The sequence below is a fragment of the Leptonotus elevatus genome, chromosome 7 (genome assembly GCF_054856555.1).
Source record: "Leptonotus elevatus isolate MCC_2025b chromosome 7, RoL_Lele_1.0, whole genome shotgun sequence".
Taxonomy (NCBI): Eukaryota; Metazoa; Chordata; class Actinopteri; order Syngnathiformes; family Syngnathidae; genus Leptonotus; species Leptonotus elevatus.
In genome coordinates, this window is record NC_141245.1 from 13,154,849 (window position 1) to 13,180,450 (window position 25,602).

Here is a 25,602-nt window from a genome sequence, read left to right on the forward strand (position 1 = left end):
AATTAATGTCATTGATTCACATCATGATTTTCTACTATTATATTCAAACTATGTTAATGGTTACTGACCTTTGTTTTGCTTTGGGGGGGGGGGGGGTTCTTTAGGAAATAATTAAAATCAAATTTAAAAAAAATCCCAGAGTAAAACTATAATCACCATACAAACATTCATAACCGTTCAAGGGCCCTCACTTACTGACTACTTACTGTTTTCCATTTATACTCTTGCCAATAGTAGTAGAGAAACAGCAAACATCACAGCTTAAATTTGTTTTTGTTTTTAGTTAGTAATGTTACTGATGATACATCGCATTACTTTTCTTTTCATTTTCTCATGTTCACTATTTATTTAAGATATGTGGTACACCATTTTATTTTTTACCTTTACACAGCCTTTGATTCCTTATTGAGTAAACCTACTTATGTGCCTTATGGCATAAAGTGCCGTTTATGTCATCATGAAAATATAGCACAATAATGAAACTCCAAGGTATTATCATAGGTGGACAAACATTAAATACATGGTTAAATAATATTAAAACATGTGACATGTTTTTACTGTCCGCAACAAGTTATTTGATAAAACGAGTCGTTTTCATCATGTTTATTCTGTTACATGATAATTGATCACATTGAACAATTCATGTGGCTCTGAAGCAACATTTTATTCAATCAATCAATCATTTGTATTTATTTTTTTCAATAGAGGCTAACTGACATGTTGCAGAGTGAATATTTACTGTTTCATAACATTTCTTCATACTATGTGTAGTAGTTGGCTGTTTTCAAGCTTAACAAATGTCCACCCTGTCAACGTGATATACTATCAAAACATTTCAGAAATTCTAAATATATTTCTTAAATGGGAATTAACCCCCACAAAAAAATGTGACAATAATATGTTCTATGCAGCCCACTAGTCTAAATATGGTATTCTGGTTAATATTGCGTTAGTGGAATATGAGTTAAGCAGTACAATCCAGCAGTTTTTATCAATATCAGAAGGCGGCCATTTTGTGAGTGAAAATGACATCAATGTTGCTCTGGTTTCAAGTAACAACCAATCACAGCTCAGCTTCAGAAAAAAAGGTGAGCTGTGATTGGTCGTTGCCTGAGCCCTGAGCAACTGTGATGTCATCTTCAGTCGACAGCAAGTAGCAAAATGGCCGCCCCCTGAGATGGATAAAAAAGGGCTGGACTTTGCTTCATGTTTAGACTAAGCTTGACTTCCACTTTAAACAATACACATTCAGCTTCTTGACTGCATCATGTTTCTAAATGAAGGTCGACCGTGTTTTCAAGATTTTCAAGATTTTCAACCTGTCAACGTCCGCCTTGTCAGCAAGCTCACATCATTTGATGTGTTTGCAGTTCATTTATAAAAACAAAAGAGTGTGGACCTGACCAATATCCGTATCCAATTGCATAACATCTACTTTAATACACGGAATATTAAGTTGTGTGGGAAATCTTTTGGCTGAAATAGTGATGTCTCGTGACGACATTGACTCACAACTGACAGTTGCTTTAATTATGTTGACACAGTTAAGTAGCCTTCATGTGTAGCACAATTTATAGTGAACAAAAGTATACAGTACTGTAGTGTCAAATGAAAAGGTGCTTTGGCGTACATTATAGTAATAGTCCTTTTTAAGTATCTCTGCATGTAGCCACGCTTTCCCAGAGATCTTGGCAGTCCTGCGATCTCACCTCAATCAGCTCAGATTAAAGCTGCCATCCAAATGTCCGGCCCTTTGCGCCCTCCTTCAAGATACACCGCGGCAACACGATGAGCGGACAGAAATTAGCCTGTGAACACATCAGTCACTCCTCCGCAGGAGTCCGAGCAGACGTGTCAAAATGGTCTGCTCTCTGAATGTGGCTGTGCTGATTTTATGCGAAAAAGATTGCAATCCAGTTCAAGTGAATGACCACTTTATCTCAGTTCAAACTGAAAGCATTTGGCGTGGCGATTCATTTTTCTGTTTTTAATTTGAATGACTTGCCACGCAGACATTCATAGGCCCATTTATCATGTCTGTCTCTGCTCACCTGACTAGAAATGTGGGCTGCCAATCCAGTCCTAGTCTGCTGCTTTAATGGAAACACAACTTAACCCCTTCGACATTGGCAACCAAACAACAAACTGCTCCTAAGAAGCTCCCATGATCAGAGACACGTTTTAGTTTAGTCATGACTAATAGTTTACTACCTTGATTTAGACAGGTAGATCGGCATCATGGATAGCTAGCTGACATATGGAATTGACTGAGTTCAAGGTCAAACTATTGCCATGCTATAACCTCTTTTAAAGTCAAGCCCAAACTGAAATACACCCATTTTTAACCATCTCAGGAGACGGCCATTTTGTCATTTACTGTCACTTACTGTCGACTGAAAATGGCATCACAATTGCTCAGGGCTCAAGTAATGACCAATCGAGGCTCACCTGCTTTCTGAGTTTGGTCATGTGACAAGCCGCAAGCCGAGTCGCGATTGGTCGGTACCTGAGCCTTGAGCAACTGTGATGTCATTTTCTTCACTCAAAAGCAAATGGCAAAATGGCTGCCCTCACAGATGGATAAAAACTGGGTGGCTTTTGCAGCTTAATTCATATCTCACAAACGTAATAATAATCAGAATACTGTGTTTAAGATAGTGGGGCTGCAAAGAACAAACGATTTTTGGGGTGCTGAATTTCACTATGAGTCTCATTTAAGTGTAAAGTTAGTGGTAATGTAATTGCAATACAAATCTAAACAAAAATAATAATTTTAATATAATAATAATAATTATCATGTTCTTCTCTTAGCACTGACAAAGATCTAAAGAAAAAGCACAACATGTGTAAAGTGTATTCTTTGTTTAGCTTCTGTGGTGCCCAAATGAATGTAATTGTATTTTGTTGAGAAGGAGTGTCTGCTTCTTATTGGCAAAGGATTGACGATTAGATAAAGTGCCTCCGGTGTAGTGGAGCTGCCATAATAATACCTGTGACCTGATTTATTAGAGCTCAGGTGGATGTTAATGATCACATTTATTAGTATGTATCTTTTTTTTTTTTTTGCACATGATGAAGCGGCAGCGTGAGCAGGAATTAGTAATGCAAGTTGTTGACCAAATCCATCTGACCACAATGCGCCTTATTCCAAGCCCCATCCCCCTTCTCATTCTGTCATAACACAATAAACTGAGCTCCGATGTCTTAAAAAGGCTGCAGTTGCATGGAGGTGCTTGAGGAGAAAATTGCGGCGGCTGGCAGCGGCTGCGGCGAAATGCAATTTTGTCTCGCTCAAGATGGATTCCACTGTGAGATTTCCGAGGACCAGTACAGAATCAAAATGGAGAAGCCAGGAGGGAGGAGAGAAAAGAGGGAGAGAAGCAGCGGGGAGTGAGCAGCTTCGGAATAGACACTTGTCTTTTGTTGTGGCCGCTACATTATAGTTGACTGGGGGAAAATGTGTTTACCTTGCAGCCCTTATAACTGTCTTGCTAAATATTGCGAGGCATACACTAATTTAGATGAAATAATACACACAGCCAGCAAGTCTCCAAAATGAATATTTTGTTGTCTTTTTGCTTTTGCATTTGCCCCTCCCCGCCTCCTCATGCCCCGAGAAGATGTCCTCCCACTATTGTCAAGCACGCTCACATGCACACACGCTGCCGGCACCTAAACACACACACACACACACACACTTGCTCACGGTCACACCCTCCCTATACTTCCCCTCCACCTTCATAAATTCCACTTGCTCCGAGGATATTCCACCGCATGTAAACCAGTAAAAGCCCTTCAGGACATCAAATCCGAGGGATCTGTTGTCTATTCTATCTAGGTCAACGCTTACAATAGCTTTGCCATTCCTTCGCCTCTGCCACTTTGCTCTTTATCCTCCCCACAAGGTCTCTTATCATCAAAAATGTAAGCATATTAAACGTGTTTTGCTTTTCTTCCATACAAATGAGTCTCCAGTGGAATATTTAAGAAAAACTTGAGCCGTTTGATATAATTACTGTGGATTTGAATGCATCTTATTAACATTTTATAGCTAATTGCTGTGGACTTTGTTGTTGTTAACGTGCTGGTGTTGCATATGAAAATCAGAGCAGCAGCACAGCCATTTAGTGTGTGATAGTTTCATGTGTAAGGTATCGGGGTTGACATTATGTGACCTTAGGGAGGTGGCATCTAATTTGTTAAGCCACACAGAAAACAGAGCTCCGTGCAACTGCTTGCGCATGCATTTTGCATGGAAGCTTGAAGCAGCTTTGGCCATTTTGTCCAGAAATCACAACAGTAAATTTTCAAGCTGCACACATTTGCAATCCAAATAACTGTATCTGTATTTTGGAGGCATTTTAGTTACTGTATCCACATACTGCTCAGTATACATACACAGTACGTCCTTTTTTTTTGCTAGACAAAATAACAAGAACACCCTCTGTTTAATTTTATCAACTAAATTGAATCACCCAATTCTTATCTTTATTCACCCCCACAAAGCCTACTTTTGTATAAATCACCCTCACTGCCTTCAGCCATTGAGTGCAATCAAAACAACTCACTCAGTGGAATATAATCTAGAGATGGAAACCTTGCATACTTCACAAATCACAATCAAAAATCGTTTGCATTATACAAAGTACAAAAACTCCTGTTTTTCGGACTAATTTTTGGGGGGGCTTTGTTTTTTGGAGGTTTTTTTTTTTCATTTTCAGTTTTTCTGAATATTTTTTTCAGTTTTACAGAAAAAAAAATTCTGTCAAAAAATATTCAGAAAAACAGGAGAAACAATTACTCTGAAAAACAGATTTTTTTTTTTAAACAGGAAAAAAAAATATTCAGAAAAACATTAAAATATTTTTTTTAAACAGAAAAAAAATACTCAAAAAAATAGGGGAAAAATATTCAATAAAACAGAAAAAAATAACAAAGCTCCCTCCAAAAATTAGTCAGAAAAACAGGATTTTTTTTTTCCAACTATGCTTCTGTAGAACATAATATATTCATAACAATTTGTATTTTTATTTCAGGCAGTATATATTAAGAACAGATTTTTTTATTTTTTATTAAAAAAATAGCCGTTAATTAATTGCTTTCTCCCCCTCAGGTTTCATTGAGTCTGACGATTCTGCATTTAGTGCAGTGGGAAAACTGACAGGCATTACACTAATTTCCACAGTCTAACTGTGCACATAAAGTGAGTTCTCTATCTTTCGGTATTGCGGTAGACGAGCACAGATAGAAAGGAGCATTTGCCTCATTGTGCGCTGTTGTGGGAGGGAACAGAGCCGACTTGTTTTGACATCCATTGGAAGGGGTTCTCATCATCAATCCCTTTAAATTCAGCACACAAGACTCAATGGCATGTAGATGCAGGAGATACAAAGTACATTTAAGAGGGACTGCCTCTCACGATCGTGCGTCCGTCTGTGACAATGATGACTAACTATGGACGTAGATGACTCCATTCAGTTAAGTTGCAATTGAGGAATTATCATTTTATTATTTCACATTAGTAGTAAAAAAAAAAAAAACAGTCAGTCATAACCAACAATTCACACACACATTCGCACCAAAGGGCATTTGATCATAGCAGTACTAGTTATTATTTGATATATCAAATCTGATCACATGGTTTGCTTTCTTTGTTTGTGTGTTTGTTGCAGGACAAAGATATCTCATCACACCTACAGGAGCCTTGTACATTTTGGACGTCCTGCCTGAGGATGGGCTGAATAACTACCGCTGCACCACACGTCACCGCTACACTGGGGAGACTCGACAGAGCAACAGCGCACGTCTCATTGTGTCAGGTCTGTAATAAGTCACACGACAATAATTACGTATATATTGTAGTAGAAATGCATTGAGACATAATGATTATACTGGCATATATTCTGTGCCAATATCATTAGTAGGTCGCTAGACTTTTTTAAACATTATGGTCAAGAACCAAGGTGGTCATTCCAATCCGTTTAACTTTGACCCTTTGTGCTTCAGTCCATTTTGTGTACAACTGCACTGGAAATGAACAGTGTTTACTTTCCAGTTTTTGGTGACATGAAAGAAAAACTCACAAATATTCATATTATAGAAATGTTTAGACAAACAAACTTGAGTTGGTGTCAACTAGATTTGTACATTCTCTATTCTTTCCTCCCATGCAGCCCCACCCTCCGCCAAGTATTGAGAAAATCAGCTTGTAGTTTGGGTGTAATCCTGCTAACCGATAAGGGGACAAAGCAAGGCGTGTAAAAACAAAGTGTCCTTTGCCTAATATGCAAGATTTGTGTGTGGTACAAGAGAAGCTTAGGCAGAATATGGCTGCTCTCTGTATGATGATAGTTCGACGACTCGAAAAAAGCACCAGATTTTCCAAATTAAAAGCGAGACACTACAATTTTGCTCAAAATCAATTATACACTACATTTGCAATAGCAATGATTGATAACAAAATGTTCCAAATTAAAAGCGGGACACTACAATTTTGCTCAAAATCAAGTATACACTCCATTTTCAATAGGAATGGTTGATAACAAAATTTTCCAAATTAAAAGCGGGACACTACAATTTTGCTCAAAATCAAGTATACACTCCATTTTCAACAGGAATGATTGATAACAAATTTAGGTCAATCTGGTGACCAGTGGTTGTGATATTAATTTAGCTAATGCTAAATGTTGTAACATTGGAAATATGCCGCCAGAAAAGCTCAGTTTGCATTGGGTCTAGCCAGTGACTGAAGTAGGGGTGTTAGAAAAAATCGATTCGACAATATATCGCGATATTACAGAGCGCAATTCTCGAATCGATTCGGCCGCATATCGAATTGATTCGAGAATTGCGCGCTGTAATATCGCACAATTTTTAAACATACATTTTTTTAATGGGAATATTCAACAAAACGTCTTACTTAGGGTTAGGATTCACACATTAAGCATGGAAGAATGTTATATTAATGGAACATTAAGCCTTAATATTTAATTACAGTGCTGTTCAAACATGATACAGTCTACAACCTGTTTGTTAAATGCAGTGGCTCAGTTATAAGTCTGAATTTTCAGATAAATAAATACATTTTCATACAAATCTTACAGATAACTTAACTGATTAGTATTTTCTAAATTTGAGTAAAAAAAATTAATCGCAATAATCAATTTATAGATTCACATCGTGATTAATCGATATCGAATCAAATCGTGACCTATGAATCGTGATACGAATTGAATCGCCAGGTATTAGGCAATTCACACCCCTAGACTGAAGAATTGGGCTAGTAGGACTATACTTCCCATGATTCTTAGACATGGAAGCAGGAAATATGCTGCATTCAAGGAGGGTCAGAAGTCTCATTGGCTTTTCTCAGTTCCGACCTGAAAGCGTTCGAGGCGAAAGTAAACAACCAAAATGGCGGATAGTGATAAATTGTTTTTTAAAATGTTGGTCCTCAAAACATATTTTGATGTCCAGCAAACTTGCCTTCTCGCAATTTTGGTAAATGTATGTATTTATCTTATTTAATAAGCATTCCATACAGTACTGTAGTTCACCGTATAATTTCATGCAGGAAGATCGCGGCATACACGAACGTTGTGTTACGTGAAGTTATGTCGAATATTTATGAATGAAGGAAGCGTTCTAGCTTTATACTCGAGTAAATTGTGTTTGACCATTCACAAAGGGGTCGCCATTGTAAAGTGACACAAAGTTCAAGGGGGCGTTCACGTACACGCTTCCTGGTTTGAAGTCGGATGCAGCAGTAGTTCTAGTTCCGGTATGTCCATTTTAAGTGGTTTGTCTTTTGAATTGCTATCTCAACTGTGATTGACATACACATGGCCCAAACAACTGGCTTGCTGACGGGCTTAAAAAATAAACATAAAATCGGGACACCGGGACGGGACCTGGATGAAAGTGTAACGGGGCTGTCGAAATCCAAGTACTAATCCATTTTGCTTTCTTGAAGTTGATTGTCACACACATTGTCTTCCTCACAAGGAAACAGTTCACTTTTAAGCACAATATTCACCCACACAATCAACATTGTATCACTAATTAACTTGAACACTGTTTCCAGACCCCACCAACGCCGAGCCATCCATCTTGGACGGCTTTGACCACCGGGACGTGATGATTAATCATCGGGTGGAGCTGCCCTGCAAGGCGTCCGGCTACCCGTTCCCCAAATACCGTTGGCTCAAGGACAACAGCCCGCTGGAGCCCGACAGTCGTTTCCGCCAGACCATCACCGGTTTGCTGATAGAGAGCACGCAACCGAGTGACTCTGGGACGTATGTTTGTGAAGTTTGGAACAGCTATGGCAACGCTGAGGTCATGGGTCACCTGCATGTCAGACGTGAGGCTTTTGATTCTTGGAAAGTTGCGTCGGGCAAAAAGTTTGACGTTTACTGTAAACCTCCGTTGTATCCTCAGAAACCTTGAAGGCAATGGTCAGTCCTCGGAAGGTGAAAGGCAGCGTGGGTAGCAAGGTGTCTCTGTCCTGTGGCGTGAGCGGCTCCGACGAGTACGAGTTGTCGTGGTACCGTAATGGAGAGATCATCTACCCCGGCAACAACGTCCGTTTCACCGGTCTCAACCGGGAGAATCTCATCATGGAAGGAATGTCAAAGAGTGATGGCGGGGCCTATCAGTGCTTTGCCAGCAAGGGCAAAATGTCCGCTCAGGACTTTGTGCAAGTCATCCTTGAAGGTACCCAATCCGCACGCACGCACGCACGTGCGATGCCACACACAAACAAATTCACATCATAGCAATCAATGCAAGGTTTACATGTTAATGGCATCCTGCTGTGACTCTCTGCTACTGGCCACCATTAGTCTCATTATCTCTGACTACACTAAGACGTACAAAAGCACATGCACGTAATTTGGGGGGTTACCTCGGCAGTGTTGCTCAGGCAACAGTCTCCTGTGGCCATGGAAGTGCAAAAATAAAGATATTGATCATCTATAATCATGTGCAGCAGAACGAATTGAAATTGAATAAATACAGAAAAACTAATTCTGCTCATATGTGTTATTGTATTTGTATTAGTATTGCATTAAGTTATCTAAAATCAAGTTTAAGGGCCCCATTTTGGTCTAATTGTGCACAGTTTTGGTGTTTTCTTAGTTTTGGTATTTTGCTTGACTAGTTTTGCGCCATTGAGCACCTTTGTGGGATGGAACTCAGCCAATTCCCGGCCATTCAAAGCAGCTCCCCGCATTCCCATTTAAAATCAGGGTGGTTGAAGCGCACACAGACCTTGACGGTGGGGCAGCATGAATCAGTGGTAGTGCTGTCCTCTCCCAACCCTGAGGTTAAGGGTTCGATCCCTGGCCCTTGTGACCATGTCGATGTGCCCTTGAGAAAGAAACTGAACCCACCCCCATTTGCTCCTGATGCTTTGTCAGCAATAAGTGAATTAGGAGTCAGTGTTACGCGCTTTGGATGCCTTATAGGTGGAAAAGCACTGCATAAGTGAAAGCCCATTCAAGCCCATTTGATATTGTGGAAGCAGAAATTGATTCTCTGGGTTCCATGCACGAGCAATGAATTTATTTTTACAATGATTCAGAGGAATTGTTCCATGCTGTTGTCATGTTTCTGAATGAAATACAATGACACACACCACACACGTCTGCAGAACGCTGAATCAGTCTGCCCCTCACCTCGATTAAATCCAAATCCAAATTACACCACCTGCGCCACAAATTAGACCTTGATCTAGCGAGTCTAAAATTGAGTCTACTTTTTACCACCCAATTGTCAGATCCGCAAGAGGCACGGCGGTCTACTTAATTGACAAACATGCTAAATTAGTCTTGCCCCAACATGAAAATGTAGATGTGTCTGTTTTTACGCTGAGCCTACCAAAATAGGGCCCTTGGATTTTGTTTTGTTCCATCTTGAAAGTTTATCAGTTGAGTTTGGTATTGGTATTTTACCTGCAGTATGATTTTTTTTATATTTTTTATATTAACACATTATAAGAATAATAAATGGAATAAAAATGTCATATTTTCTACCAGCAAGAGTTACAGGTGGTGATTATTTCTATCCACACAGTACCCTGGTAATTGTGCCCTGCAACTAACGGATAGCCTGCCTCCATGTTTTATTCATCAGCGCATCCCCATTTCGCCTTGTCATCCTCCGCAGATGGCACGCCAAAGATCCTCTCCTCCTTCAGCGAAAAGGTGGTGAACCCGAACGAGCCCGTCTTCCTGGCGTGCAACGTCAAGGGCACGCCGCCGCCCCGCTGCATGTGGTCGCTGGACGAAGACCCGGTTATCAAAGACAGCCACCATCACCTGGGACACTACGAGACCCACGAGGGCCACGTGGTCAGCCAGCTCAACGTGACGCACACGCAGGTGCAGGACGGCGGCGTGTACCGGTGCACGTGCAGCAACTCGGCCGGCCTCGTGTACCACCAGGCTCGAATAAACGTAAGAGGTGCTTGTCAAATCAGCTCCTCCAAGAACAACAATACACATACTTGTCTGTCTTTCTGTATATCTGTCTGTCTGGCCGAATGCTGCACACGTCTGAATGCTGTGAGAGAGACGTGAATTTAGTTTGTTTGCATTTGGTTGAACTTTTTCTTCTTTCTTTCTAGTCCAATGTATCTTAACAACATTCGTTCATTCGTTTTAGTTGTAAATTTTCCTGCTCTTGACATAATTTTTTCATTAGCTTTTATTGTGCTTTTTCAGCACGCTCGTTCCTATCTTCGGGTCAAATTAATTTTCCTGGTTTGCTGCACATAATCTGGATATTGCTTTCCAAAATGGGCGACTTAGCAAATAGCCAGAGGACATTTCGTCTCCTTACATGAATGTATCTGTTGTGTGCTTTTGTGTGTGTTTACAAGGGCATGCATTTCTACAGTTGAAGTTCAGATACTCCATTTTAAAGCGACACAGAATGTATTATTGTTCTGTGGCCGAGCAGCAGAAGCAGAATTAGAAGAATGATTTCAATTCTCCCCTCAGATGTTGAACACTTTAATCTGCATGTCATTCGGCTGCCTTCTGCTAAGAGGAAAAAATTAAGAGCTAAGTAAAACAAACCCCAATAATTCCACAATAAGTGAATGGCAAGAATCACATGTGAAGCTGTTCTTTGTTTTATGAGCACTTCATTTTGTTGTTTAATATCCCGACGATGAAAATTTGACTGTTTTGTGTGCACATCACTGCAGCAAGCGTCACAGCTCTTGCAGCCTAACACCATGACTAATAAATGTCCTCATAAGGAGTTCTTTCTGAACCACTCTCATTCTCAGGCCGCGCCAGCATCCGTTCGATGAAAAACGTCACCGCCATCGCAGGACGGGATGCCTTCATTCACTGCCGGGTGATTGGCTATCCTTACTATTCCATCAAGTGGTACAAGAACTCCGCATTGTTGCCGTTCAACCATCGACAGCGAGCCTTCGAAAATAACGGCACGCTGAGGCTCACCAATGTGCAGCAGGGAGACGCCGGAGAGTATAACTGCAAAGTGATGGTGCAACCCAACAAGATGGACTCCCAAAGTGTCCACCTCCGCGTGAGAGGTAAGTTCGCCTTGTGTTTTCATGTTTTTTCTTGTTGTAAGCAACTTTTGAACAAGAAATTTGAACATGTTTCAAAACTTTTAAAAGAAGGTTTGCGAACCCTGACATGAAATCAACATTTTCTAGTGTTGCAAACGTTCGCCCCTCAGTGCGATACAGGCTTTAAAAAACAATTATTACAGAATTATACTGCCAAATAAAAGTGGCCTGGCATACAGAGGTGGTTCTGGATTTGCACTCTGGGCAAACAATCCCTTTTTTAAGTTAAAATGAGAAACATGTAGGCTACTGTACTGAAAAAACGAGTGTGAGATTGATTTGTGTTTAGGTCATTTTCTGCCACTAGATGGCATAATTGCATTTATCAGACATTGGTGATAGCTCAGATAATTTTTCTTTTCATATTAAGAGCTATCTAACCTTTAACATGAAGTAACTTATTTTGTAATTTAATTTTAAAAGTGTAAAATACAACTTGACCCCAGTTTCCACAAATATATGCATTATTATTACATTTATTACTGCTAAATTTTGACGTGGACGTGTCTGCTGCCTTGCGACTGGAATTCTCCCACAGGCTTTCCAAGTAAGGGGCGGTCCTTAATCACGCGTTAAAAACATTAGTGGCGTTCCAAGAAAGTTTAAATTAACTAAAAATTAACGCACTAACTTTGACACCCCTAGTTTTAGCTAATGTTAGATGCTATCTTGGTTGACAGGTCAACAGCGCTAAACAAGTCAATGCACTCACCAATATCAAACCCTTTTTGCTCTTTCATGGAAGCTATTCGAAGCCGACTGTGCCGTTACCTTGCGCCGGTCTGCATTGTAACACTGCAAATATGCCGCCAGAAAAGCTCAGCTAGTATGAGGCCCGAGTGACCGACGACCGGCTAGTAGGAATACATTTCCCATGGTTCTTAGACACAGAAGCAGGATGTAGTTCTAGATGGGGTATGACAAAAACAGGCCTGCTAGAAATTAGATGCGGATGAGAATGAGAACACAAACGTGAATGTGATAGTGAATAGGAAAGAATGTAACAGTTAAATTCCTTTTTAATTAGTTTATTGTATGAATCACTATGACTGGGTGATTGCCTAAACTGGTTTGCTGATGGGACTTGAATAATTAATTAATTAATTCACATTATTATTATTAATAATAATAATAATAAAAATAAAAATAAATAATAATAATAATAATAATGGATGCCGGGACAGGACCTGTGTAAAAGTAGGACAAAGCACAACTTGGGACACAAGGCTCAAACGGAACTGTCCCGGTTAACAGTGGAAATCCGGTCACCGTGTCCAAAGTGCATCACAGAGAAAGGCAAAAGCAGACCGATAAACAATTAAATTCACACAGGAAGGAAAGCAGCTGTAAAAAGATTGCATGTTCATCTCAAACTAATAAATGAGTCTACCTGCTATTCGTCAGTTCATCGGGCTAGCTGATGAAGACTGCATCTGTGCTAATGATATCACGGAGCTGATCTCCGCCGAGATCTCGCAAGCTGTAATTGGAAAGACGAAGGAGGGCTTCCCCATTATGCTCCATTTCCTTCCGTCTGATCAGTACGCGAGGATGCCACTGCCACATTACACTTTGTCATGAAGCGGGGGGAGCAGAGGGAGAGAGAGAAGAGTGAGAACGCAAGAGAGGCCGATGATATAAAACAACGCTTCCCAGCGGTGCCATGCTGAGCGAATGCATTTGTTAATTTCCAACCGCTCGTGCTTAAAATACGCGGCGGTCTTTGGGGATCCTGGGAGTCCATTATCTCCACTTTGTTGAGAATTAAATAAGCAGCTGAAGTGCTGCTTATTTTCACCGTTATTTGATCTCACTGGACACTCAACCGCAGATGACTTGTGCGATTGCTGATGGTTTCCAAGAGACAAGTTAAATACAGTTTATTGCATAACGCTGGCCTATTATGTTGGCGGGTTGCCTTTCTACCCTTGATTTCATGTGCTATTCTTGTCATTGTTGATCAATTTGCTAACCACCCGCATAAGTGTGTGGGATAAAGTAATTATGGTCCAGATTGGCCCTCCTTAATCACTATAATCATTTAAATTAGCAGGCCATTTGGGAACATATGCTATGAAAGCATATTGTACAGATTAGATAATATATGGTGTAGATCAGGGGTGTCAAACATACGACCCGCTGGCCGGATCAGGCCCACAAAGGGGTTTAATCCGACCCGCGAGCCCATTTTGTAAAGTAAAAAAATGTTAGTAACGTCGGACCAGTTAATCAGCCGGCCACAATCAAAACATATCAATGCGTATTTTTACAAGCAGTCCTCAGATGAGCAATGCAACTTGATGTCAATATTTTACACACAAGTTAAAGTTACGGTTTCTTTAAAAAAAAAAATAATAATTAAAAAAATTAGACAGACATAAACGTGTTCAATACGACGCTGGTAAGACAAATACATATGACAAGGATTAACTTCATTAACTGCGCCACACAATGCATTCTGGGAACAATATACATGCAAGTATGCTCGGAACTGATACAGGCAAAGTGTTGCCGCGTGCCATTTGCATTTGTGTTATTTTTTGGAACAATATAATTACAGTTGAGCCCCATAATGTAGGGCTAACCCACAAATAGCGAAAAACTGCGTATAATTAACGCCAATTGTTTTTAAGTTATCAACCATGATCCGGCCCGCTTGGTAATATATTTTCCTCCTGGCCCTTGAGCTAATATGAGTTTGACACCCCTACTGTATATGATTAGTAGGAAGCTACATGTTAAGAAATAGTGTCACAGCATGAGTCAATTTCTAAAGTACCCCACAAGGCCAAAAGATGAAACCTCTCCTTGAACAACTCCAACATAACTATTTGTACAATTGCCTCAAAAGATCTTAAATGCAAAGTGAACGTCAACATTTCAAATGCATATTGAGTGCTTTATTTGAAATCTGTTATGTTAACGTGTAAAGGCAAAATCATACAAACTCTGTCACACCTTAAACCTAAAGGCTGCTTTCTTTTAAGACCCTGAAGGTAGGTACTATATGTAATAGGTAGCTAAGGAGGTGGGTCAAATGCAACAATCCAAAATTCCTTGATGTCGTGTTTTTGTGTCGTCTTGCGGGTCCAAAGACATAATGTTCCACATTGAGAATTAAAAGCAATTATTGCGGTATTCTTTGCTTTTCAGGTTCTTTATGTTCCTTAAAAGACCTTTTCCAAAGCATTGTAGTTAGAAAATTACAGGATGTCATTGAATTTAAAGGAAAATGCTCTCTGGCAGCTGAAATTATATCCAATTTTAGATTCTCTTCCTTTGTGTGCCCTCTCTCTCCACTCCTTTCCACTCATCTTTCTTTCTTCAGTCCCTCCCTACATTCAGCCCTTTGAGTTCCAGCGATTCACCATCGGTCAACGTGTCTTCATCCCCTGCGTGGTCATGTCAGGCGACCGGCCTCTGGACATCACCTGGCAGAAAGATGGCCGACCTATCCCGACGAGCCTGGGCGTGACTGTGGATAACATCGATTTCACCAGTTCTCTGAGAATCTCCAACCTGACGCCTGACCATAACGGCAACTATACGTGCATTGCTCGCAATGAAGCGGCCGCTGTGGAGCACCAGAGTCAGCTCATTGTTCGAGGTCAGGCCAGTGGGGACTTTGTACTTGGGGCACTACACTACCAGATACTATTGTGTTATTCTATATTTAATACAGAGCAGAGATTTGATTTTTTTTATATATATATTTTTTTTAACAAATATTACTCAAATGCCCATTTTCCATTGCGCTACACTTACTCGGCTGACCATGGCTCCATTATCTAGACAAGGTCCCACAAGATACTAGTATCTGGTCAGCCCGGGTTCCAACCACGCAAAGCCTAACCCTAATGGGTGACCTACACCATTGCTGGTTGCTCACTGGTCGAGTTGAATCATCATTGCCAAGTCATTGTACCATTTAAGGATACACAGCTAGAAATGACAAATATAAACATGCTAACATTAGCTTGCAAGCTAACGGCCAATTCACACTGACTGCGGAACGGACGCGGCGCGTTTTCCGTACGGCCGCCGCAAGGAATGGAAAGCATTCGAGTCTGCGTGTCAATTCACACCAGCTGCAGTGCGGTGCATATGTGGTGCGGAAAGGGATGCGGCGCTGCGGCAAGCGTTCTAGTTTTCCTGGAAGCCGCATGCAAATTTTTATGAAGCTGAAGAAATTACACCAGCCGGACAGGAAGTTGAGCGTCGGCATCAAGGTAGATCCGGCATATTTCAAAATAAAACAGTTTGCGAATTCATTTTTGGGGGGAGGGAAGCTAGCTAACTACATAGCATGACATGAGTCTGACATTTAAGACAAAAAAACGACCTCAGAATAAATTAAACATGACAAAAGAACACAATTTAAACACAAAACGTACTTACCCATGGTAGAAATCTAAAAAATAGTGTCCCAAAGTCCAAAAGTGCGGCTATTGTTTACCACGCCGCGTCAGTTCCGCAGTCAGTGTGAATTGGATGTAATGTTAAAAGTTAAAGCAATGTTGCTGTGTTTTAGCGCTGGACACTGCAGTTTTATAATACACAATCTCCATTTTGCTGCCGTCAATCTTCTCTCCAATAAAATTGTTCTAATGCCATGGCCAAAAGTCACATGCAAGTAAATACAGGAGACACTTGTTATCCTCGGTGCTGAATGTTTAGCATGCTATGCTAAGACTGCTATGTTCAATGTACTGTGGTTTTCCCAGTTTCACTTTGTTGAGATGAAAAACGGCAAAGCAAGTGGTGAGCCGATACTGTGTAGTGGAGAAGCCATTAGCCCGTGTCTGTATATTTCTACCTGCTCGGTATCCAGGAGCATAAATGGTAAATAAAACCATACACGACCCCAAATTTTACCATTAAAATATCTCTGTAGGCGTGACTGTCATATGACATTTTTTCCGATAAGGCAGTTTGGTCATTGAACAGACATTAGAATAAATAAATAAAATAGTATGAATGAACCACTTCATTTACTATATATGATGTGTGTGCCTGTGCAGTTCCTCCTCAGTTTGTGGTTCAGCCCGAGGACCAAGATGGGATCTACGGGAAAACTGTCACTCTCAACTGTTCTGCTGAAGGGTACCCACCACCCACCATTGTATGGGAGCACTCCAAAGGTACGACGGATGCCATAAAAGTGTACCTTCACCTCAAATACCTGACAGTAAACACATATTCATTGGTGGGGATTTGTATTTGTTTTGCTTTGTTTTTTTACAGATGAGTAGGTTCAGTTGTGTTTAGCTGGGTGGTGCACACGGGTGCGTGCACTTACACACATGGAGTGCTTTGGGCATATTCATACACTGATGCTTGCACAAGCGTACACATCCATCTGTTCAGCTAACATGGTCTTGCAAGGTGCCCCCCCCCCCCCCGAATCCTAAGAGCGTTATCGCTGAGAAAGACCCCATTATAGAAAAACAGACAACACATCCGGATGCAGAAGAACAATAAGGCATCCTGGCGTACAGACAGGAAGGCAGCAGGTGAGTTCAGCCACTTAAGCAGAGCACATGAAGCGAGGTCCCAGGTGTTTGCTACCTCATCCATATAACCAGGGTTGAAAGCTTCGTCAACAGAAAGACGGCAACCAACGGGGAGTCGTGCAACTGTGCGTGTGACCGTGACCGTGTGTGCACATGCACTTGGTGCCATGATCAAACGAATGAAATGTCTGTTTTTCAACCTTTGATGGGATTCGTGTCCGTGTGAAAGAAAGAGAGATTTAGAGACAGACAGAGAGACATTCCTATAGGTTCGAGGCCTTTGTCACGTTTTCAACAAACCCTCGTCTAATTTCTTTCATGTCTGAACGTAGTTTGTTCAGCGAATGGCAGCGTGGCTTCTTTTTACAGCAACCTTAGGAGCTGAGAGCCAGATGAATGTCGGTGGGAAATATGGAAGTGTAAGTAAAGGTCAGCTGCTATTAGCATAACAACCAGCTCTGATTAGGTATGCAAAATCCATAATTCAAGGAGGAACACGTGGCTTTGCGCTCAGAGCCAGGGGAACAGAAACAGAGTCACCACTTGACCCTGTGCTCTCCAGGCCACCTGACTGCCTTTTAATTAAAAAAAGAAAAACACACAGCTCACTAAATGGTCTGATCTTTACATGCTAACGTCAAGCATCGTTTTTAATGTCTGACTCGGTTCAAACGCCTTTTTATTGTAAATGAATGTTCCCGGGGGCTCTACTGTTCTATCAACTCTACATTTAATACTACTCTTAGATAATTATATCAATCTAAGGCGAGTACCCGACTTGCATGGAGCAATTTGTGACATTTACGTCAGCAAGACTTCAGAACATTGTTTGTTCTCAAGACAAATCCATGTTATTGTGTCTGCTAAAGGGACGTCATTTTAAAGTCATTAACAACAATAATTGTCCTCCTGTTCCATCTTAGATACAAACAATAAATCCCGGGAGCTGTCCACTCACACATGCATATTAATCCTCGTCTAAATACAGTCAATCTGACTGGCAAAGCCTCACGTTGAGACTCTCCCTCTGCCACCAATCTGCCGCCTTGTTCAACATGAGCATTACGTCCGCTCTGATTGCATCGCGTCGGCAGCTCAGCTCTCGACACTGCGCTCGGCAGCTGTTGGCCGGTTTATGGGTTTAGACCCGGTGTTAAGAAACATGTTTACAATCCTCCCAAAAAGCTGACAGGCTTTGTCGTCAAATCTGTCAACACATGCGCTCAAATGAAAGCACACACGGTGGGCATCATGATCATCTAGGTTCGGCTCATGCCAATATCTGACAACATGTACCGGTATTTATGAACTCACTGGACAATTCATTAGGTTTTGCAAATACGACCAAGTGCAAAATCTGCAGGCTATATAAAATCAAACTGATTTAGGTTTTGAATCAGTACTCAACTCACTCACTGCATGCCAGCCAAGTTAAAATGGATCTATAGTCGTCAATAGCAGTGAATGAGTTTTAATTAGTCCCTGTTAACTAACTAACTAACTAACTAACTAAAAAGGAAAATGGTAGCTAGCTACTTTGTATTTTTGCAGGTGTACGAAAAAAAGTCAGCATGTAGCCCGGTCCACCATATTTAAATGATCAAGATCTAAAATGTTTGTTGCATTATTTTGCCAATTTTTTTTGCTTAAATTAGTTTAAATTTACAATTTTATTTATATTTACTACAAAAAATATATGTAATTTTGTGTTCTTACAATAATATTAAATAATAACTTAATTCATTTAAATGAAATTAATAATTCAATTTAATATGAGGATGGAACACACTTTTATCATATAAAATAATCCGTTTTACATATTCTATATCCACATCCTAAAATGACCTGGTCAGTGGTTCAGTTTAAAAAATCAAATATAGCCCTTGAGCACAACATTCCTGGCTGCAGACTGCCTCTTTCTGTGTTCCAGGTGCAGGTGTGCCGCTGTTTCAGCCCATCCTCCTGAACAGCGGCTCTCGCATCCAGCAGCTGAGTAACGGTTCCTTGCTGATCAAACACGTGCTGGAGGACGACAACGGCTTTTACCTGTGCAAGGTCAGCAACGACGTGGGTGCTGACGTCAGCAAGTCCATGTACCTCACTGTCAAAAGTAAGATGATGCACATTTCTTTTTATAATTTCATGACATGAGTGTTATCAATTGTTATGTCGTCTTGACTTAAGACAAATGCGATGATTCCCATTCACTCACTTTTTACAATTTGTGAAAACTTCTTCAGAGGTCCAAGTTAGGGGTAAGTTATCCATGTCCTGAAGTAACAAAGCAGCCCCAGGCCATTACACTTTCACCACCATGTTCGACTGTTGTTATGATGTTCTTTTTCTGAAATGCTGTATTGCATTTACTTACGCCAGACGTAACGAGAAACACAACTTCCAAAAAGTTCCGCTTTCTTTTTGTCTAACCGTTGAATATTCTCCCAAAAGGTCTTGGGAATCATTCAGATGTGTTTTGCAAAAGCAAGGTGAGCATCTATGTTATTTTTGTTCATCAGAGGTTTTCACCTTGGAACTTCTTGCCCAGTCTCTTCTTCACTGTTGAGTCATAAACACTGAACTTAACTGAAGGAAGCCAGCAGTTCTTTAGACGCTGTCCTGGGTTCCTTTGTGACCTGGTGGATGAGTCGTTGCTGGCCGCTCCTGGGAAGGTTCACCACTGCCCCATGCTTTCTCAATTTGTGGATAATGGCGCTCGCCATGGTTTTCTGGCATACTTGAAGCTTTTTTGAAGGACTTTGTAACCTTTCCAGACTGATATATGTCAGTTACTTGATTTCTCATCTTCGCTTGCATTTCTTTGGATCGTGGCATTTTGCTGCAGCTTCCTGAGATCTTTTGAAAAAAAAAAAGATGTTTGTGTGTATTTGTTTAGCATCTTTGACCTTGGTGACCCGCTCGTTAGAACATCTGCCTCACACTTCTGAGGTTCATGGTTCGAGTCTTGGCTCTCTCTATCCTTCCTATAGGGTGTTTACTCGATGTCCACATACTCCAGCTGACTCCCACATCCCAAAAACTTGCATGTCAGCTTAATCGAAAACCCTCATTTGTCCTGTACAACTGCCCTCGACAGGGTTAAAATAAAAAAAAAAGAAGACTTAACAACATATATTTCTTTCGTTTGCGCCTTGGCAAGATAGTAACTTCATTACATCAGAAAATCATCTAAATAGGATGTGAAAAATGTTCTGTAAAGTAGCTAAAGCCTCCCCCTCCCCCTGTTAGCTCCAAAGATAATAATCTGTGTAGAGATACCCTGCGAGAGAAATATTTGACTATTAATACTGCCTGGCATGTTATGGATATTCATGTGTCAGTGTAATTACGCCTTGCAGTGCACAAAGGTTCCGATCCGCTATGCTGCTTGTGCCTCAGCTGCAGGCGCTTACACAAACATGCGCTCTGACTATCCATAGGTCACTTTCATGACTACCGCAGCCAGTTGCTATGCAGCAAGTGGACCTGTGCCTCTGACCCCGTTTCTTCCACTTTTCACCACCCACTGAACAAACACAGGCAGCAACTGCTTTTTTGTTGTTGTTTTTTTTTTTTATGCATTGCAATTTTACTGTGTAGTATGTTTTGTCCACGCACTCAAAAGTGATTGTCGGAAGAATAAAATGAGCTTGGTGTATCTATAAGTTAAAGTGATTAAATTGTTGAAAAATAAAATGTTTTTGCCAGGGGAAAATTTTTTGGGAAAGTGTTTCAATATATTTTTCTAGTGAAACTATGGATTTTTTGTGTTTCATATGGCACATGCAGAGCACCTAGTACACGCGTGCGTGAGTGTGTTATAAGAACGTGGCATTCTGTGCATCTCTCTCTCTCATTCAAATCTGTCAATACATCAATTAGAGGTTGACAAGGTGCTCCGGGGAAGAACAGTCTGCATGTTTATCTGCTTAAGCTGCGATCATCGGCTGCCTTTCCTTCCACCAATAAGAGAAAGATGAAAATGAAAAACAAGACATTATTTTACAATTTGCCCTTGTTCTGTTGCTGGCACCTGTTCAAAGTGGACAAACCCAACAAGCCACTGTTTGTTTGGCGCTCACAAATCATTGTTTTAGCGCTTATTGGCAAAGACAAGACTAACAAAGTGGTTTTACTCTTAAATGAGTATGAGTGTGATGCATGGCATGACCGTGTGCGTCTGTGAATGCTCAAGTGTTTGTCATGGTTTTAAATAACAGTGAGTCCTCCAAAGAGACACAAGTGTTATCGTGGTTCTGCTGATAATATATTCTAGCATGTCTGCCTGGCAGTGGATGGGTACCCAGGTTTAAATCTCAGCTAAGATCTCCTTTGTCTCGTTGGCATGATATCTCTATGCTTATAGGCTGTAACTGAGGATTCAAAATTGGGGGCGGCAAGCTTTTGTATTCCTGCGGAAGCTTGAAACAGCCAATGATGAATAAAGTTTTGACTGGGCTTTGTCCTTGGAACATGCCGCAATGTGGTTTGAACATATTGATAAAGTTGTTGGAACGTATTAGCTAAACTGAATGCTAACATTTTTTTTTTTAAAGTCCCATAATCTACAGGGGAAAACTATACAAATTACAAATAAACAATGTTTATTTGTATAATTTTCACTGTGAGTCAGTTTCCTGTCCATCTGCTATGCCATGAGTGCCTGTGCTACATAATTGCACATGCGCATGTTAATACCCTTTGGCATTATGGGGGGGGGGGGGGGGGGGAAATGCTTTTAGCGTTTAGCTTATGTTTTACCAATATATTCAAACCACTTTTGCAAGACAGTGGAATGTCTTTCTTCCATCTCTTGCTTTTTAACGCATTCACTCCCAGCCATTTTCACTGAAGCAACCCCCTTCAGTCCCCCCTGTTTTACTAGATTTTGACTGATTTTACAAGGCCAACAGAATATTCTGTTCTATTGCTATAAAATTATGGAACCTACCAAAAAATGACTAGATTCTCTTCTTTCATCAGGAAAAAAAAGGATATTTGTATCTGTTTCCATTTTGCAGCAATTAGCATTAGAATAGAGTTTCATCATTATTCACATTTGTAATAACTACCATTGTTTTAAGCAACCTCTTCATGTTAGAAGCTGTATCAAAGCCTTCTGTATGCTCTAGTATAGAAAACACTGTAAAAAAAGAAGAAGAAAAAGAAGAAGGTATAAATAAGTTTTTGGGAGTGCAGGACAAAGTATTAAAAACGTATTCATACGTTTTTGTGTTTAAATGGGTTAAAAGTGAAATATCGCGACATTTAGTTGACTGATGCAAAGATGTTCTATGTCTTTGTCTTCAAATAATTCCATACAATATATGAGAATAATGTGTGTATTTTCTGCTTGGTCCTCTCTCACAGCTGAATAATTTCTCATTCACTTTTAATGGCTATTTAATATCCCCAAATCTATATCATGTTTTTGGATTAAGGAGAATGATAAACAGTTAAGGAGCAACACAAACCACAACCACAATAATAAACATGATGTTGAATTAATACCCATCTTACAGTGCCAGTCAATACTGAGCATTTATATCTTTGTAAAGGCGGCAGTTTTAGACGTCTCCTTCATGTAAATTAAGTGGTTAGTGCAGATTTACCAATTAAGTTTGAACACAATGGTAAAAGATTGCCAAGAAATTATCATGTCCAAGTCCATCAAATTGACACTGAGCAAACACCAGCCCCATCGGTTTGAACTTGCTTTGCCAAGACTTCAGATTTAGATGGCTAAAATAGCCATTAAGAAGCAATAACATTTAGAGAGCAGGCTCTTTTAATAGAACTTAAAATTCATAGTTGCTATGCAAAATAAATCGGCAATTTCCTTCACGGAGGCGTTGGAAGGGAGATGATGGTGTGGGGCGCCAAAGAGGAATAAGGAAGGGCTGCCAGTGAATAAGAGATGAGCTTTAAACGTCAGCCGTCTTAAGCCTGACACGTTCCATCATCATATGGACACACAAACCCACACATTCATCATCCGCTTCAGAGGGATTTGAAATCAAGATATTTTAAATTGAATAATACATTACAGTACTTACAGTACATCTGAAAATATAAATCTTTTTTGATTACATATACTTATTAGTCGTTCAATGTTTATAACAATATTATTAACAATTTATTACACGTTATGGGTTTACCCCTGTTCTGAATTGGTTTGCAATCATTTTCCCGTTTATCCGGTGTGCAAACATGCATGTCATACACAATGTATGCAAGCGTCCATTTCCTGCTGAGGTCTTTATTCAGGCCTTTCTAAAAGAACACCGCCGTGTGTGTCTGTCTTCATGCACACATACGCATGCGTATTCAAATGTGTGCGTGTGACACCAGCACGCCCAGCGGACTTGTCTGCTGCGTATGAATAATCAAAGCGGTCTCTCTCATCATTAAATCATGGCTGTCCCGGTGAGAGCCTGAGGAGGCGCATGGAGTGAGGGAGCGAGAGGGATCATAGTTAGCGCTGCAGGGGTACACGCTCTCTCGCCATCCTCCATCGTGTAGTGTGGCTGAGATGTGTCATGAGCGCAAGTCGCTCTGCTTGCCCACTCAGCCCCACAATGCTACTGCTCACTACACACTCATGCATTTGTACATGCAGTGTAACAGACAGGCACTTGCACACAGAAGCATTTATTCAGGAACTTCAGAGGTATAGACCAATTCGGAGTGTATGGAAATTGTGGCTTGTTTATTTGGGGTGCAATTCCCTTGTCAGGCACTAGATGGCAGCACACGATTATATATGAATGAGAGTGAAAACAGGAAGTACTTGAAGCCTACCCTAGTTTTTGCTGACAGTTCATTTTATAATGTACATCTTTTGGCATGACTACTGATGTATACTGTGAGATGTTAACTTAGGTAGTTCCGTGAGGGGGCGGGGCATTAGATTTGTTTACTGGCATGGCTACACTGTTGTTATTACAAAGACCAAGATTCCTTGCGAATACAAATAAGCGAAGAAGAGGAAAAGGAGACGAAGAAGAGCTTGTGAGCATGCGCACAACGAAAAGCAATGCCCTATTGATTCGAGGTATTCCAATTGCATTTATATGAACCAGTATTCCGGTTATAAAAGGGGTAACCCAAGGGGCTTATTCGGATTTTTAAAAACCCGAATAAGAGCATATTCCGGTTATTGCGCGTGTTTACATGGCCTTTCAAAACCTAATAATATGGCAATATGGCAATATTTGGGTTTTAAAAGGGTTATTGCCTGCATGTAAACGTAGTCACTGTCAGTCAAACATGCTAACCGCATTCCACTATGCTGCCCCAGGACAACAAAAAACATAGATAATTCAAAAATATCATAAAATATCATTTTCAAAGATTATATCCAATTGGTTTATTAAAACAAAGTAATGGTGACTGACTCTCATCATGGCTGAATGGAATCCAATTAGTTTGGGATGAGGATCAGGAAGTATCTGAAGTCAGTGTTTGTAAGTTAACTCATTCACTGCCATTGACGTAAAAAAATCATTTGAAGTATTTCTATTAATTTAACATTTATTTCCATTTTTGTTAACAAGAGTATGAAAACCCCAAAAATATATATATTGTACATTTAGAATAGATATAAAATTTGTGATTAATCGTGAGTTAACTAGTGAAGTCATGCGATTAATTCTGAACATTTTAATCGCCTGCGCCCCTCATTTTTAATCATCTTTTTTTAAAGTATTTTTTTATTTTGAATAATCTTTTCATTTTTTTTTAAGAAAAAAGAAAAAATAACAAATTAGGGCCGTTAGGCGATTACAATTTTTAATCATAATTAATCCCATGACTTCAATAGTTAACTCACGATTAATCACAAATTTTATATCTGTTCTAAATGTGCAATTAAAAAAAATTCTAGGTTTTCATACTCTTGTTAACAAAAGTGGGAACAAATGTTAAACTAATATAGATAATTAAAATTAATTTTTGACGTCTATAGGCGTCAATGGCAGTGAATCAGTTAATTGCCTTCAAACCTTTAGCAATCGTACTTCAAAGTAGATTTGAAAGAAATATTGCGATACTTTTAGTGCCTGTGTGTTTGTATTCATCCAATTCCAGATTGTTTTGTGGGCTTTACACTGTTGCCTTGGTTTTGTCCTCCGAGATGATGGTGAGATCGAGATTATATTATAATTTAACCAGTGGAGTACTGGCACAGTTCAGACATATTTTGGATATTTTTATAAGAAGCAGAAGGACAATACATATAATGTGCTCTGAGATAAAGATTAGCACATGCACGCTCTCTGTTCAGAGCTTCAGAACTAATATGGTGTAATCCAATTCAGCAGCTTCACACTTTTGCCTGATCATTATAGCCCAAAGTCTCTGGACTAATCGGCCTCGTGTGAGAAATATGAAAGAAGGTGTGAGAATGAGTAAAAAGACTCTGAGCAGTCTGGGTGAGAGACATTAACAACAGATACTCATTCTGCTGAATCACGCACGCACATG

General features: G+C 40.2%; 1 protein-coding gene across 8 annotated transcripts in view; it reads left to right on the forward strand.

The window, feature by feature from the left end:
• The window catches only part of dscamb (Down syndrome cell adhesion molecule b), a 116,265-nt gene that overhangs the window by 66,396 nt on the left and 24,267 nt on the right, over positions 1-25,602 (forward strand). For 4 of the 8 annotated variants that reach the window (XM_086080454.1, XM_086080456.1, XM_086080455.1 and 1 more), the window contains 8 exons: positions 5,673-5,819; positions 8,084-8,362; positions 8,440-8,715; positions 10,135-10,464; positions 11,297-11,569; positions 14,937-15,215; positions 16,630-16,749; positions 19,052-19,231. In XM_086080454.1, the coding sequence (XP_085936580.1) occupies positions 5,673-5,819; positions 8,084-8,362; positions 8,440-8,715; positions 10,135-10,464; positions 11,297-11,569; positions 14,937-15,215; positions 16,630-16,749; positions 19,052-19,231 (1,884 nt within the window). The remainder of the gene's footprint in view (positions 1-5,672; positions 5,820-8,083; positions 8,363-8,439; positions 8,716-10,134; positions 10,465-11,296; positions 11,570-14,936; positions 15,216-16,629; positions 16,750-19,051; positions 19,232-25,602) is intronic. The other 4 variants (XM_086080457.1, XM_086080462.1, XM_086080458.1 and 1 more) reach the window with 1 other exon arrangement.